This window comes from Neofelis nebulosa, chromosome 11 (genome assembly GCF_028018385.1).
Source record: "Neofelis nebulosa isolate mNeoNeb1 chromosome 11, mNeoNeb1.pri, whole genome shotgun sequence".
In the NCBI taxonomy this organism is placed as follows: Eukaryota; Metazoa; Chordata; class Mammalia; order Carnivora; family Felidae; genus Neofelis; species Neofelis nebulosa.
Window position 1 is genome coordinate 2,689,642 of NC_080792.1, and position 12,825 is coordinate 2,702,466.

Sequence of the window (12,825 nt, forward strand, 5' to 3'; positions counted from 1 at the left end):
AGCTCAGGTCAAGATCTCAGGGTCTGTGAGATCGAGCCCTGCGTCAGGCTCTACGCGGAGGTGGAGCCTGCTTGGGATCCTCTCCCCCCCCCCCCCCGCCCCCTCTCTCTCTCTCTCCGAAAAATAAATAAACTTAAAAAAAAATTGTTTGAGCAGCTTTGTTTTCCTCGAAAAAAATGTGAACGCTAGTTTCAGAATCATTTAACTCCACACGGAGATTCTCAAGAGTATACAATAACTGACCAGCTCCAAAACAATAAAGCCTCAGAGTCGCTCAGATGAAATGAGACAGATAACGCCTCCTGGCACTACGAGGACAAGCCTGCCAATGACTGAGGGGCACAGCCACCTCTAATGCTGTCCTTCCGCTCCACGGCCCTCCACGGCCCTCCACAACCACACTGCTCCACAGCTTTATGCAGGCCTGCTCTGTAAGGACCTGGGACGGGATGAGCTCTCTTACAAACTGGTCCTCTTCCCAGACCGGGCATGGCAGCTCAGCCCAGTCAGCTAAATCTTAATGGCAAAGGTCTGCTCCTTATCTCCAATCTAAAGAGCTAAGTTGATCTCTCTTTTTTTTTTAAACATTTTTTAATGTTTATTTATTTTTCAGACACACACACACACACACACACACACACACACACACACACACAGAGGGTAAGGGAGGAGGGGCAGAGAGGAAGACACAGAATCAGAAGCAGGCTCCGGGGCTGTGAGCTGTCAGCACAGAGCCCGAAGTGGGGCTCAAACCCATAAGCCACAAGATCATGACCCCAGCTGAAGTTGGACGCTTAACCGACTCAACCACCCAGGCCCCCCTCTCTTTTTTTTTTTTTTTCAAAGATCTTATTTTTAAGTAATCCCTACACCTAGTGTGGACCTCGAACTCACAACCCAGAGATCAAGAGCTCTGTGCTCCTCTTCCTGAGCCAGTCCGGTGCCCCTCTAAGTTGATGTCTTCTACAAAATGCCTGTCTGTGACACGAGAGTTCCACAAAATCTATTACATTTATAGCATTCCACTGACCTACCTCAAATCTGCATCTCCTGACTGAAATTCTCAAGCACCGTGCATTGATGACCTCGGCTATCCATAAATCCTGCTGAGGCATTCTCAGTATTAAATATCGGATATCAGTATCGATAACTATTATTAATCGATATAATTATAATTATATATTACATAGTGTGCATACTAATTCTATAATTATGATTATATAATCAATATTAAAATGAGATACACCAGTTTCAGTTTCTAGACCGAACTAACCCCTCAACTTTGTATCTCTTTTCATGTTTTTGAATAGAAACCTTCCAAAGTATCACTGACCTATCTTCTGCGATAGGCCCGTCTTCCAACACCCACGTGACCTCTGCCCCCTGACCCCAGCTGCCTTCTGAGGCTGCCCCGCGGGCCCCGGGGAGTCTGACAGCCACCACCCTGCTTCACGCGGGGGCCACTTCCCTATCATTCTCCCCTTTCTCTTACTGCTTCCTACTTGCTCCTGTTCTCCGATTCGGACAGGAGCGGTTCAGGGGCAAGCACGGGGGGGGGGGGGGGGGGGGCCATGAACCTATCTAGGTCATCACGGTGTCTCCAAAGCCTCGCTCAAAGCCTGGCACGTCCCGAGCGCCCAGCGAGTATTTGCTAAGTAGTCGGAGGTAAGATGAAAGTTATGACTCTTTCGGTCTCTCCCCGGTTGTCTGAAGCTCCCAAGACCAACATATCTAATCTCCACTTTCAGCCTGACTCACGCCTCAAAATGACCTAAGTTACACTCGGTACCTCTCCAGCTTGTTGCGTACCCACCAACCATTCCGACTTTGCGCACATGTTCTCTAGCCATGCGGTTGTTCCAGGAGCCATTATCTTCTCCCTAGAATCTTTCAGAAAACCCAGTGCTCGGGTCAACAGCTCCAGCCACAAGCACCCGCTTTCCTCTCAGAAGGAACAAGCATCTGTCAACTCAGGAGTGCCCGCACCGAGAGAGGCGAGTACTGTCAGGGAAGATTCTGGCACTGTTTGAATCTGACCTCTATCATCTATTCAAATGTATCTACTATTAAGTAAATATTCATTTGGAAATGAAGGTAATTCTCAAAATGTAGTCGATGAAAAAAGCAGTATGTTCGCGGTGCTATTACTGCTTTAATAAAGGGACGATGGGGCAGAGATTTACCGTGCGTTTGCTTGTATGTGCACACGATATCCTTGAGAAACTACAGGAAAAAATAACAGCATTGGTGACCTGTAAAAAATGGCAACTACGTGAGTGGGACGAGGGCTGGGAAAGGGACTTCCATTTTTTAAAATTCCAAACCATTAGAATGTATTACCTGTTCAAAAAGAATTAAAAAGTAAGAGATAAAATTTACTCTGGGGGAATGGTGAGTTATACAGTCCATACCTTGGCTGCATAACTAAGGAAACAAAGACCCCAGAGAAATTTAGCTACTTGGTCAAAATCACACAATAAGCCAGGGCAGAAGTGGGAGTGACTTTCAAGTCCTAGAATCAGGCTTCCCTGCCTCTTAAGGTCCTGATTTCTGAGACAAGACCCCAATTTCAACATTATGCCTACTGTGAAAACAGCAGATGAACTGGGATTCTATCAACAGTACTTTATGTCAGTTATCAGCCCAAGACTGCTTGTGTTCTTTCCGTATAAAATAGATTCAACGGACTGTCAAGCCAAAGCACTGGTCAAAACCATGAGGAGTTTTGGGGTGCCTGGGTGGCTCAGTCGGTTGGGTGTCCGACTTCAGCTTAGGTCACGATCTCACGGCTGGTGAGTTCGAGCCCCATGTCAGGCTCTGTGCTGACAGCTTGGAGCCTGGAGTCTGCTTCAGATTCTGTGTCTCCCTCTCTCTCTGCTCCTCCCCCACTCATGCTCTGTCTCTCTCAAAAATAAACAAACATTAAAAAAAAAAAAAAAACCAACCATGAGGAGTTTCAATGAGAATCAGAGTCAGAAACACTGGCACTGGTTTCATGATACATGATATGAAACATATCTGTGGCACAGAGTTAAAGATAAATACTCGGTCAGAAACTCATTACATGGTCCCTAATAGGGTCAGGCCGCTCATATTCCCACGGTAAAGTTCACCTTTACCCAGGAGCACTTTCAATGCCCATCAGTAGGTACCTGGTCCCCTTTCATGACTCAGATTACCTTTTCTCTGCTTTTAAAAGGACTATCAAATCCTCTTTCAAATATTTGCTTTTATTACCTGTAAATTTTGATTTCTAAAGAAAGACTTTAAACTCAGGTGGCTGTATATTTAGACACCACACATTATCCAAATTTAACAAAACTACAGTGCGTTAAAATTACAACAAAATAAAGCCTCCGGGATCTAAAGCCCCACCAGCTAGCTAAAACATATCTAGGCCCAAGGTCTAAAAGTAACAGGGCCTTTTTGAGACTGATCTGAGAGTGTTACTGCTGAGAATAACCTCCTTAGACGATGCACAAAACTAATTTTCCATATGTGACAGAATCATTTCTTATTGATGTATTCGCTGCCAACGCTGTCTCTCATCTCTGCGAACGTACGGTTCATGTCAGCACTGCGACAACAATCGGGTAGAGCTGAATGAAGACTGCCACAGGAAACTGTGCGTGGCCCCGTCCGAGAGCCTGTCCCGATTTCCAATGACGTATGTATGTGTAGGACATGCTATTTTTAACGTACCTATCTTTAAAAATGGGTATCTATAGCTTAAAAGTTTGGGTCGTGGGTCACAGATTAGAGAGATGGTGATGAAAACAGGCCTAGCGGTCATGAGACTTCTGAGTGTCCGTCCTGCCAAGTGGTAAGGTCTCCGCAAACCAGATAATCCGTCGCTTGGCTCAATTCTTCCTCCAAAGATGAGGCTGGTTTCCTTACAGGGGATTTACAGGGTGGTTGTGGAAATCCAAGTTATAATAAATAGGAAACAAAAAATACTTCTCCAGAAAAGCAAAATGCACATCTACTAGGAAGGCCAGAATTAAAAAGACAGACGAAAACAAGGATGGATGAAATATGAAGCAACTGGAAATCGCATGTACCATGAGAATGAGTTAAAATCACTACAATCACTCGAAAACCATCTGGCAGCATTGACCAAAGCTGAACGCACATAAACCCTGAACCCGGCAATTCAGCTCCCAGGTATAGCCCCACGGAAACCTGCACATATGTGGACCAAAAACATGTTTAGGGGCACGTGGGTGGCTCAGTCGGTTGAGCATCTAACTGATTTCAGCTCAGGTCACGATCTCATGGTCCTGAGATCGAGCCCCGCACTGGGCTCCGCTCTGGGTGTGGAGTCTGCTTAAAATTCTCTCTCCCTTTGCCCCTCTCCCACACGTGCTCTCCCTCTCTTAAAAAAAATCAAACCACATGTTTAAAAATGCTTACAGAAGCATTACTATGACAGCCGGCAGCTAAAAACAATGCAAATGCCCTTAAATAGTAGACGAAGAATTGTCAATCTACAGGTGAGAAGTAGAACAATGAAGCATCTAGATAGAACACCTAAGGACAGGTCTCCATGATCTTACGACTGTCAAAAATTCCCTACACAGGTCCCAAAAGTACTAAACGTGAAAGAACTGATGTTAGACAATATTAAGATTGGGAATTTCTTTCATGGAAAGATATCCTCAGAAGAGTGAAGGGCAAAGTAAAAGAACTCCTCCACAGTATATACAAAGAACTCCTATAAATCAATAATGAAAAGACACACAACTCTTCACCAAAAATATACAGATGTCAAGCAAGCATACAAAAAGATGGTTTACACTGTATCTCAGAAGGGAACTGCGAGTTCAAACAATGACACACCACCGTACACCTAGGAGAAGGACTAAAATCTAAAAAACTCAATACCAAATGCTAACGAGGATGTGAAGCAACAGAAACTCCCATTCTCTGCTGATGAGAATGCACAATGGCACAGCCACTTTGGAAGAGGGCGGCGATCTCTTACAGAGCGAAACTCAGTCTCCCCACACCATCCAGCACAGTGTTTACCCACACGAGCTGGAAACTTATGTCCGCACAAAAAACCCGGCACACAAACGTTTATAACAAGTCGCAACTGCCCAAAACCGGAAGCAACCAAGATATCCTTCAAAATGTAAATAAATGGACTGTGGCACATCCAGACAATGGGATATTATTCAACAATAAAAAGAAATGAGCTGTCAAGCCATGAAGAGATGTGAGGGAATCTTAATTGCATATCGCTTAGTGAAAGAGGGCAGTCCGAAGCTCTGTATGGTATGATTCCCACTTGAGAGCAGGCAGAACTATGGAGACAGTGAACCCTAACGTAAACTAGGGACTTTACTACAAAATTGATCCATTGTTACAAATATAACACTATTACAAGATGAGAATAAGAGGGGAAATCCTGGGGGGGGGGGGAGTGGGGAGGGGGATGATAAGAAGTATAGAGGAACTAGGTACTCTCTGCTCAATTTAACGTAAGCCTGAAACTGCTATAAAAAGCGAAGTCTATTAACTAAAAATACATAAATAAGATATCCAACCCAGGAGGAAAGTGGGAAAAGACTTAAACAGGAGCCTCACAAGAGAAAACAAACGGCTAATGAACATAAAGTCCTCATTAGCACCGAAGCGCAAGTTAGAAGTCAAGATTAACACTACACAGACCAGAATAGTTAAGATCTTAAAAGGACAGCGCAGACGGGACTCTCGGACACTGCTGGTAGGAGATTAAACTAGCACAGTCACTAGACAACTGTTCGGCAGTGTCTGCTGGGACCCAGAAACGCATACAAGTTCACAGCAGCGCTGACCTGTAATAGCCCCAAAGTGGAAACCATCCAAGCACCCAGAGCAGAAAGGACAAACTGACAGTGTGTTACACAGTGGAATAATATACAACCATGTAAATGAACCTATCTCTGCCAAACAATAGCAGGGAGGGGTGCCTGGGTGGCTCAGTGAGTTGAACATCAAGACTCTTGATTTTGCCTCAGGTCCCGATCTCAGGTTTCATGAGCTCCAGCCCCCAGCAGGGCTCTGCGCTGACAGCGCAGAGCCCTGCTGGGGATTCTCTCTCTCCCTCTCTGCCCCTCCCCACTTGCTCTTTCTCTCAAAATAAATACATAAAAGCATTAAAAAATAAAACCCATAAACGAGAACAGGGATGATCTCATAAAAGCAAACACTGAATGAATGAAGCCAGAAACAAAAGGGTACATACTGTGAATCCAACTTAGTTTGAAAGCAAGTCGAACTAACCTGAGGTATCAGAAGAGGACAGTGGGGCGGAGAGGGAGGTGGTAGTAACTGGGAGGAACAAAAGGAACTTTTAAGATACCACCGATGTTGTGCATACGTGAAGTTCTTCACTTTAAAATCCGCACACTTCCTGTATAGATGCTCTGTTTGATTAACATCATTACCAAAATACGATAATAAGGCTTTCAAAAACATACAGGTCTGGCTTCTCTTGAAAAATCACAAGCCACGGCGATAACTGGACGGAGCAGAGCAGGAACCCGCCCCCGTGGACAGAACAGGACCCCCACACTTCTCTGAAACCCCCAGAAGCACTGGCACCTGTTACCTTCCCCTGCTCTGCTAGCCTCTGTGGCTGACTCCCGTATTCAGAATTCAGACCCCCGTTGGTGCTGCTTATTAAGTAAAGTATTCTAATCCACTAAAGCAACAGTTTTCCCGCTCTGCTGAGAGGAATTTGGGGGGACGGCACCCTAGAAGGCCATCTCGGAAACCCTCAGTCTCATGCCTTTCAACCTGCACAGCCCTGCCACAGATCAATGGTTTTCAGCCTTGACCACACAGCAGAATCACCCAGGTTCCACCTCACCGGTTTGGAAATAACTGGACTCAAGGCCCGGTCATCGGGATTTTTTAAATCTCCTCAGGTAATTTCATCGACGTTTTGCCAAGGATGAAAACCACCCCTTGAGACCTTGCTGTATTATTTCACGGAAGAAAGTTCTAACACTAAAAGTAGTTTGAAAACTACTTTTCAAACTACTCTCCGTGTATACAGAGACACAGTCTTTGTATACAGAGAAAATATAAAGACCTTGATATATGATAACGATTATTTTAAAAAGCACTGAATTGATTTTATCTAATGAAGAATTATGGTGTAGTACAGTTTTCCCAGGCTGTATTTGTGTCAGAGACCAAGATTTTTTTTTAAATTCATCCTTATAATGAAGTATTTTTCCTTTATTGTGAAAAGACCAAGATTTTGAACTCATGTTAACTCACTACTTGTTTCCAGGATAGTAAAATCTTTAAATTTTGTGTTGCCTAATACACTTTCCTCAAAATACTAAAAACTCCAAGTTTCTGCCTACCTAAAAAGTTCAACTACAGAGAGTGAAGGGTACTTCTTTATCAAAAAATCTTTTCGGGACGCCTGGGTGGCTCAGTTGGTTGGCCATCCGACTTCAGCTCAGGTCATGATCTCACAGTCCGTGAGTTCGAGCCCCACGTCGGGCTCTGTGCTGACAGCTCAGAGCCCGGAGCCTGCTTCGGATTCTGTGTCTTCCTCTCTCTCTGCCCCTCCCCTGCTCATGCTCTGTCTCTCTCTGTCTCAAAATATACTAAAAATGTATATATTTTCATCCTTGCACCCCTGATATTGTCAGAAAGTTCTTCTTCGAAGCAGAATCTGTCTCCCCTTAACTGTTACCGCCAGGAGTACCTAGTTCTGCCCGCTGAAGCAGAGGATTCACCTCTAAATCTGAGGGCACGGGGCCTCCTGCCGGCTCGCACACAAAATCCTACTGCTGAGCCCTTCCCACTAGCCCGGTGCCCTTGGAGGGGACAGCAGCTTCCTGAACACGCGTAATAAAATCTGGAGTGGCCCGAAGTGATCATCTGAGCAACAGAGGACTTGTGGATCCGTTTGGCTCAAGCTCCGTCTCAGCTCTCAGCTCTGGAAATGAAGCGTTACAAATATTCCTCCGACAGAAAACAGAAAGTGAGCGGGAGGCCGACCACAGGTACAGCCCGGGAGAAAAAGCGCGTACCAGCGCACTGGAAAAAACAAACGGAGGCCAGACAAGGTCCCAAAATGTGGCTTCCATCAAGGTCACTACTGCTTAGCAAAACTAAAGCGTGAGGAGGAAGCACTCCTGTCTCACCCAGCTTTACTCGCCCAGGAGAGTGCCAGGCGCCAAGCAAGGGCTCGACAAACACGCCCCTCAGCTGGGAGCCCAGGCTTACTCACCACGGGGTCCCCCCCGCCCCCCCCGGGGTCCCCCTTGCCGCCCCCCCCCCCCCCCCCGCAGCTGGTGTCCTGCAAGATCCCCGGCGGATGCCAGAAACCACAGAGGGCGTGGAACCCTGCACATCGGGTCTTTTCCTACGCTTACACACCTACCACAAAGTTGAGCATACACTGCGCACAGTACGAGATCACCAAGAACTAATAGCCGAGTAGACACCTGTGACGACATTCTACAGAAGCCGTGTGCGTGGGGTCGCCCTCTCTCTTACTGTGCTGCACCCGCCCTTCTGGTGAGGACAGATGATACAGTCCCCGCGTGACCAGATGAAGGGAGGTGAGTGACCTCAGGCCTGTGAGGCAGGGGGACACAGCGTGGGGCCACCGTGACCTCCTGAGGACAGGCCACAAAGAGGATCATATGCTTCGGCCCACGGGGCTCGAACAGATGGAAATGGAAACTGCGGAGAAGGGTGGACCACTGCACTTGTCCTGAGCCAATTACTTCCAGAAAGGTCTGTCAGCGGGCCTACCCCCACCTCCTCTTGAGGTTTCCATACTGACAGCATCCTCTCCGGGAACCCCGCACTTCCAGCGCCCGTTACCTGCTGCCCGAAGCAGAGTCCCCACCGTCGCAGGACACAGGGTCCTGAGGAGCCAAGGCAGAGATGACCTCTCTGCTGTCGAACTTTGCAACCCAGCCCCTACACGGCGACAGGCAGTGCTTTAAAACGCTTTAAATAAACTAACCCATGTGTAGGGCTTTATGTTTATCAAGGTGGAACAATACGACGCACCGTCTGGTCAAACGTAGGTTCAAATCTCAACTGTGCTGACTAGGCGGGGAAACCTTCCAAATCCCTTCACCTCTCTGAGCTGCATTTCCCCGCCTGTAAAAATCCCCACCGATCTTCCACATTTTCTTAGGAATAAAATTCATAACGGTAACACAGAAAACAAGGTAATTTCAGGCAATGAGAGGTATCATTAACAGAGTGAGTGACAGAGCAACAGTCCTCAAACATTTTGATCTGGGGATCTTCTCACGTTCTTAAATATTACTGAGGCCTCTGAAGACCTTAAGTTTATATAGATTACATCATTATTCGCCCTACTCAAACTGAGCACTGTTTAAAATAGCTCTTCAATTAAAAGCAAACATCTAGCATATGTTAATGCAAATACATATTTTTATGAAAAGTATATTCTCAAAAAAAAAAAAACAGTGAAAAGAGTTTTCACTTTTAGAAATCTTTTTAATGTCTGACAAAACAAGCGGATCCTCCTATCTGCTTCTGTATTCTCTCTGTTGCCATCAATATGTTGTGTTTCATTTTCCTGCAAATTATTTTACTTTGATAGATTGAGTATGCTGTTTTGAGTGAAATACACCACTGTCTTGATTCATGCAAAGGCGTCAGCAATTTTACTCCTAATCGTTTTTGTACCATTAGGGCAAATGTTAACCAAGTGGAGAAACCAAACAGTATCGCTATGAAAAGATTTACCTTGCAGACCCCTGAAAGTGCCTCCGGGAACTCCAGGGGTCCACGAACCACACTTTGAGAACCACTGTGGTAGAAAAAGACTGGCGCAAAGTGAAGTTATTTGCAGGCAGGTTTGAGGAAGGCCTTTTTTAGGAAGCTGACGCCCTGAGACCTAAGGGAGGAGTCAGAGGAGGCGGATTCTCAGAATATCTGCGAGGAACACGAAGAATTGAATGCTACAGCAAGGAAAGAGGGAAATGAGCCCTAGACAAAGGCCAGATCAATTAGGATCCTGCAGGAATGTAATGTAGATTTTACTTTAAGAGAAATCCTTTGAGGAGTTTTAATCAGGGTGTGGCCCTTTGATGTACGTTTAAAGAGCCCCTCCATGGACAGGTGATGGACCTAGGCTGGGGCCAGACTACCTGGGACTCAAGTCCACCTGGAGACAAGGGGGCTGGGGAGCCAAGGACACTGGCGATAGAAGAGGTGGGGCTCACTGCGAACACATTTTTGAGGAAGAGGCCACAAGACTTCATTATGAACCGTCTTCATGAATAAGAGAAGGAGTATTATTCTTAAGTTCGGGGCTTGAAAACCCAAGTGACCGGTGATGCCATTCAGGAAGATGGGAAAGATGGGGGGGATTAGGTTCCCAGCCCAACGTCAAGGCAAATTTTACATTCTCCATCCTAAGCCTTCGTTAGAGCACCTGAGAGGCACTGCACCTTCTATTATTTTTGGCAGCGGGCACATTAAGAAAAGTACAAACACTAGACGAAATGAGGCCAAAGCCAAAGCAGTGAGGTCTTTCAGAACTCCTTCCAGAAGCCAAGAGCCACTAATCAAGATTCTGAGCAGTTACTGCCCAACTACAAATCTGCAAACCTGCACGGTTCCCCCGCCAGCGTCCCACTAAGCTCCCTAAGAGCTGTCCGAGGCGTGCGGATTCGTGCTCAAATTCACACGCGCTCCTGTCCTAACGTCTCCTTCATTCACCCGTCTGTTAACTTGATCGGTTACGAGACCAGTAAGAGCGTCTGGTCGGTACGTCCCGTCAGTAAGTCTACACCGCTGGCTGGTCTCGACCTCTCTCCCTAAATGCGATGAAGGGCACAGTTACACACTATCCACCTGCAGTTTCCAGAACTGACCTTTCTCCGTTCTGAAAGCCAGTGCGTGTGCGCGCCGCCTGGCACCAGCCCTTGAGTGAGTCCCAGTTTACTCCTCCTCCGGGGAAGGGTAAGCCTGGGCCACCGGGCTCGGGGACCAGCCAGCGACAGGTACGAGCCCCGGGAGCGCGTTCCAAGTCCGCACAGCCGGATCCGGCGCCCACGCAGCCCCCTCTACGACCGCCCCGGCTCTGGTCCCCACCCCACCCCCGGATCCCCCAGTCCCCCGGGCCCCGCTGGTCCCCTCCCGGTCCCCCGGCCTCCAGGCCCCGGGGCCGGTCTACCCGGCCGTCCCCCAGGTCCGACCCTCCCCACCCCACCCCCCCACCCCACCCCCGGGGCCGCGCGCCCGAGGGCCTCCCCAGGGCCTCCCCGCCGGGGCCGCGCAGCGAGCAAGCACTGGACGCTCCGGGGCGGCCAGGCCGGCCGGGGCGCCGCTCCCTCAGGCCCGCGGGTAGGGCGGGCCCTGCCGCCCGCCCACGCTACGCGCGGCCTCGGAGATGGCGGCGGGGCCCGGCGTCCCCGCGACCCGCCCGGGGAGGGCGCCTCCCTCAGGAAGGCCGCCCGCCGCCCGGGAACGCCGGGCTGGGCGGCGGGCGGGCCGGGGAGGCCGGATCCCCGCGGGCGGAGGACGGCGGGGGAGGAGGGCGGCCGGGGGAGGAGGAGGAGGGGGAGGGAGGAGGGCGGCGGCGGCGGCGGCGCGCACCTCGCCCCCGGCCCCCGCCGCCGCCGCCCGCCCGGCCCAGGAAAGTAGGCCCAGCCCGGCGGAGGGGCCCGCCGCGCCGCGCCGGTATCATTCCGCCCGCGCCCTGCGGCCCGCACTCGGGCGGCGGCGGCGGCGGCGGGTGCGGCGGCGGGCGCGGCGGCGGCGGGCCCCGGCCCCGCTCGCCGCCCCCGGCCCCGCCGCCCCCGGCCCGGGCCGCTCCCGGCGCCCTCCGCGCCGCATCCGGGGACTATATTCGCGCGGAGCGGCACAGCGCGGCCGGCCCGGACGAGGCCGCTTACCGGTGTCGCCGCGCGCCTTGCTCTCCTTGGGCTTCGGGGGGCGGCCCCGCGGCATCGTCGGCGGCGGCGGCGGCGGACCACCCCTCGGCCGCACACACACTCACACACATACACTCGGCGGAGCGCGCACGCGCGGGGACCGGCCGCGGGGACGCGGCGCGCGCCCGGCCGAGCGACGGAGGCGGGCGGAGCGGCCCGGGAGGGCGGGCGGCCGCCGAGCCCTGTCTGGGCGCCCGCGGGCCTCACGGGGGGAAGGCGCCCGAGGGAGCGAACGGGAGAGCTAGCACCGAGCCGACTTCGGCGGGTTCCATGGCCCGGCGGGCCGCGTTAGGGGCGTTGGGCGCGGGTGCGCGGTGGGGGCGGGGAGAGGCGCCGTGCGCATGCGCGTTCCGCCGTTCGGGCCTGGCGCGGCCGGGCGGCCTGCGGGGCCGCGGTCGCCGGGCGGCCGCCGCCTCCGACGGCCGGCCTGGGGGGGAGCGGGAGGGCCGCGGTCACCCTCGGTCACCTTGGGCCCCTATGGCCTGGCAGGGCGGGCCGCGGTCACTGTCGGTCGCCATCGGTCACCCTCGGCCCTGGTCGGAGGGGAGCGGCATGTGGACGTCCTCCGTCACCCTGGGTCCCAGTGGCCGGCCTGGGGGGAACGGAAGGGCCGCGGTCACTCCCCGGGCCAGTGGCCTGAGGGGGGGTGGGCGACCGTGGTCCTCCTCGGTCCTGGTCCGAGGGGAGCGGGCTGTGGTCACCCTCGGTCACCCGCCGTCCCCACGTCTGGCCTGAGGGGGCGGGCATTGCAGTGTGTCAGGCCGAAGCCCGCAGCTGGGACAGCCGTCGGGAAAATCGGAAAGGTGGCCTTTGGACTGGCACAGGTGTTGAGAAAGCGCTTTCCCGGTGGAAGCGACACACAAGAAGGAAAAAGACCAGGGTCCTT

General features: G+C 51.3%; 1 protein-coding gene across 7 annotated transcripts in view; it reads right to left on the bottom strand.

The window, feature by feature from the left end:
* The window catches only part of ZNF236 (zinc finger protein 236), a 108,194-nt gene extending 95,787 nt beyond the window's left edge, over nucleotides 1–12,407 (bottom strand). For 3 of the 7 annotated variants that reach the window (XR_009250789.1, XM_058691784.1, XM_058691790.1), the window contains exon 1: nucleotides 11,901–12,405. Coding sequence is in view for 4 of the 7 variants with exons in the window: in XM_058691784.1 (XP_058547767.1) it covers nucleotides 11,901–11,955 (55 nt within the window). In the remaining 3 variants the exon portion in view is untranslated. Of the gene's footprint in view, nucleotides 1–10,877; nucleotides 11,102–11,900 lie in introns of those variants that run through there. The other 4 variants (XM_058691786.1, XM_058691783.1, XM_058691787.1 and 1 more) reach the window with 3 other exon arrangements.
* Nucleotides 12,408–12,825: the final 418 nt, after the last annotated feature.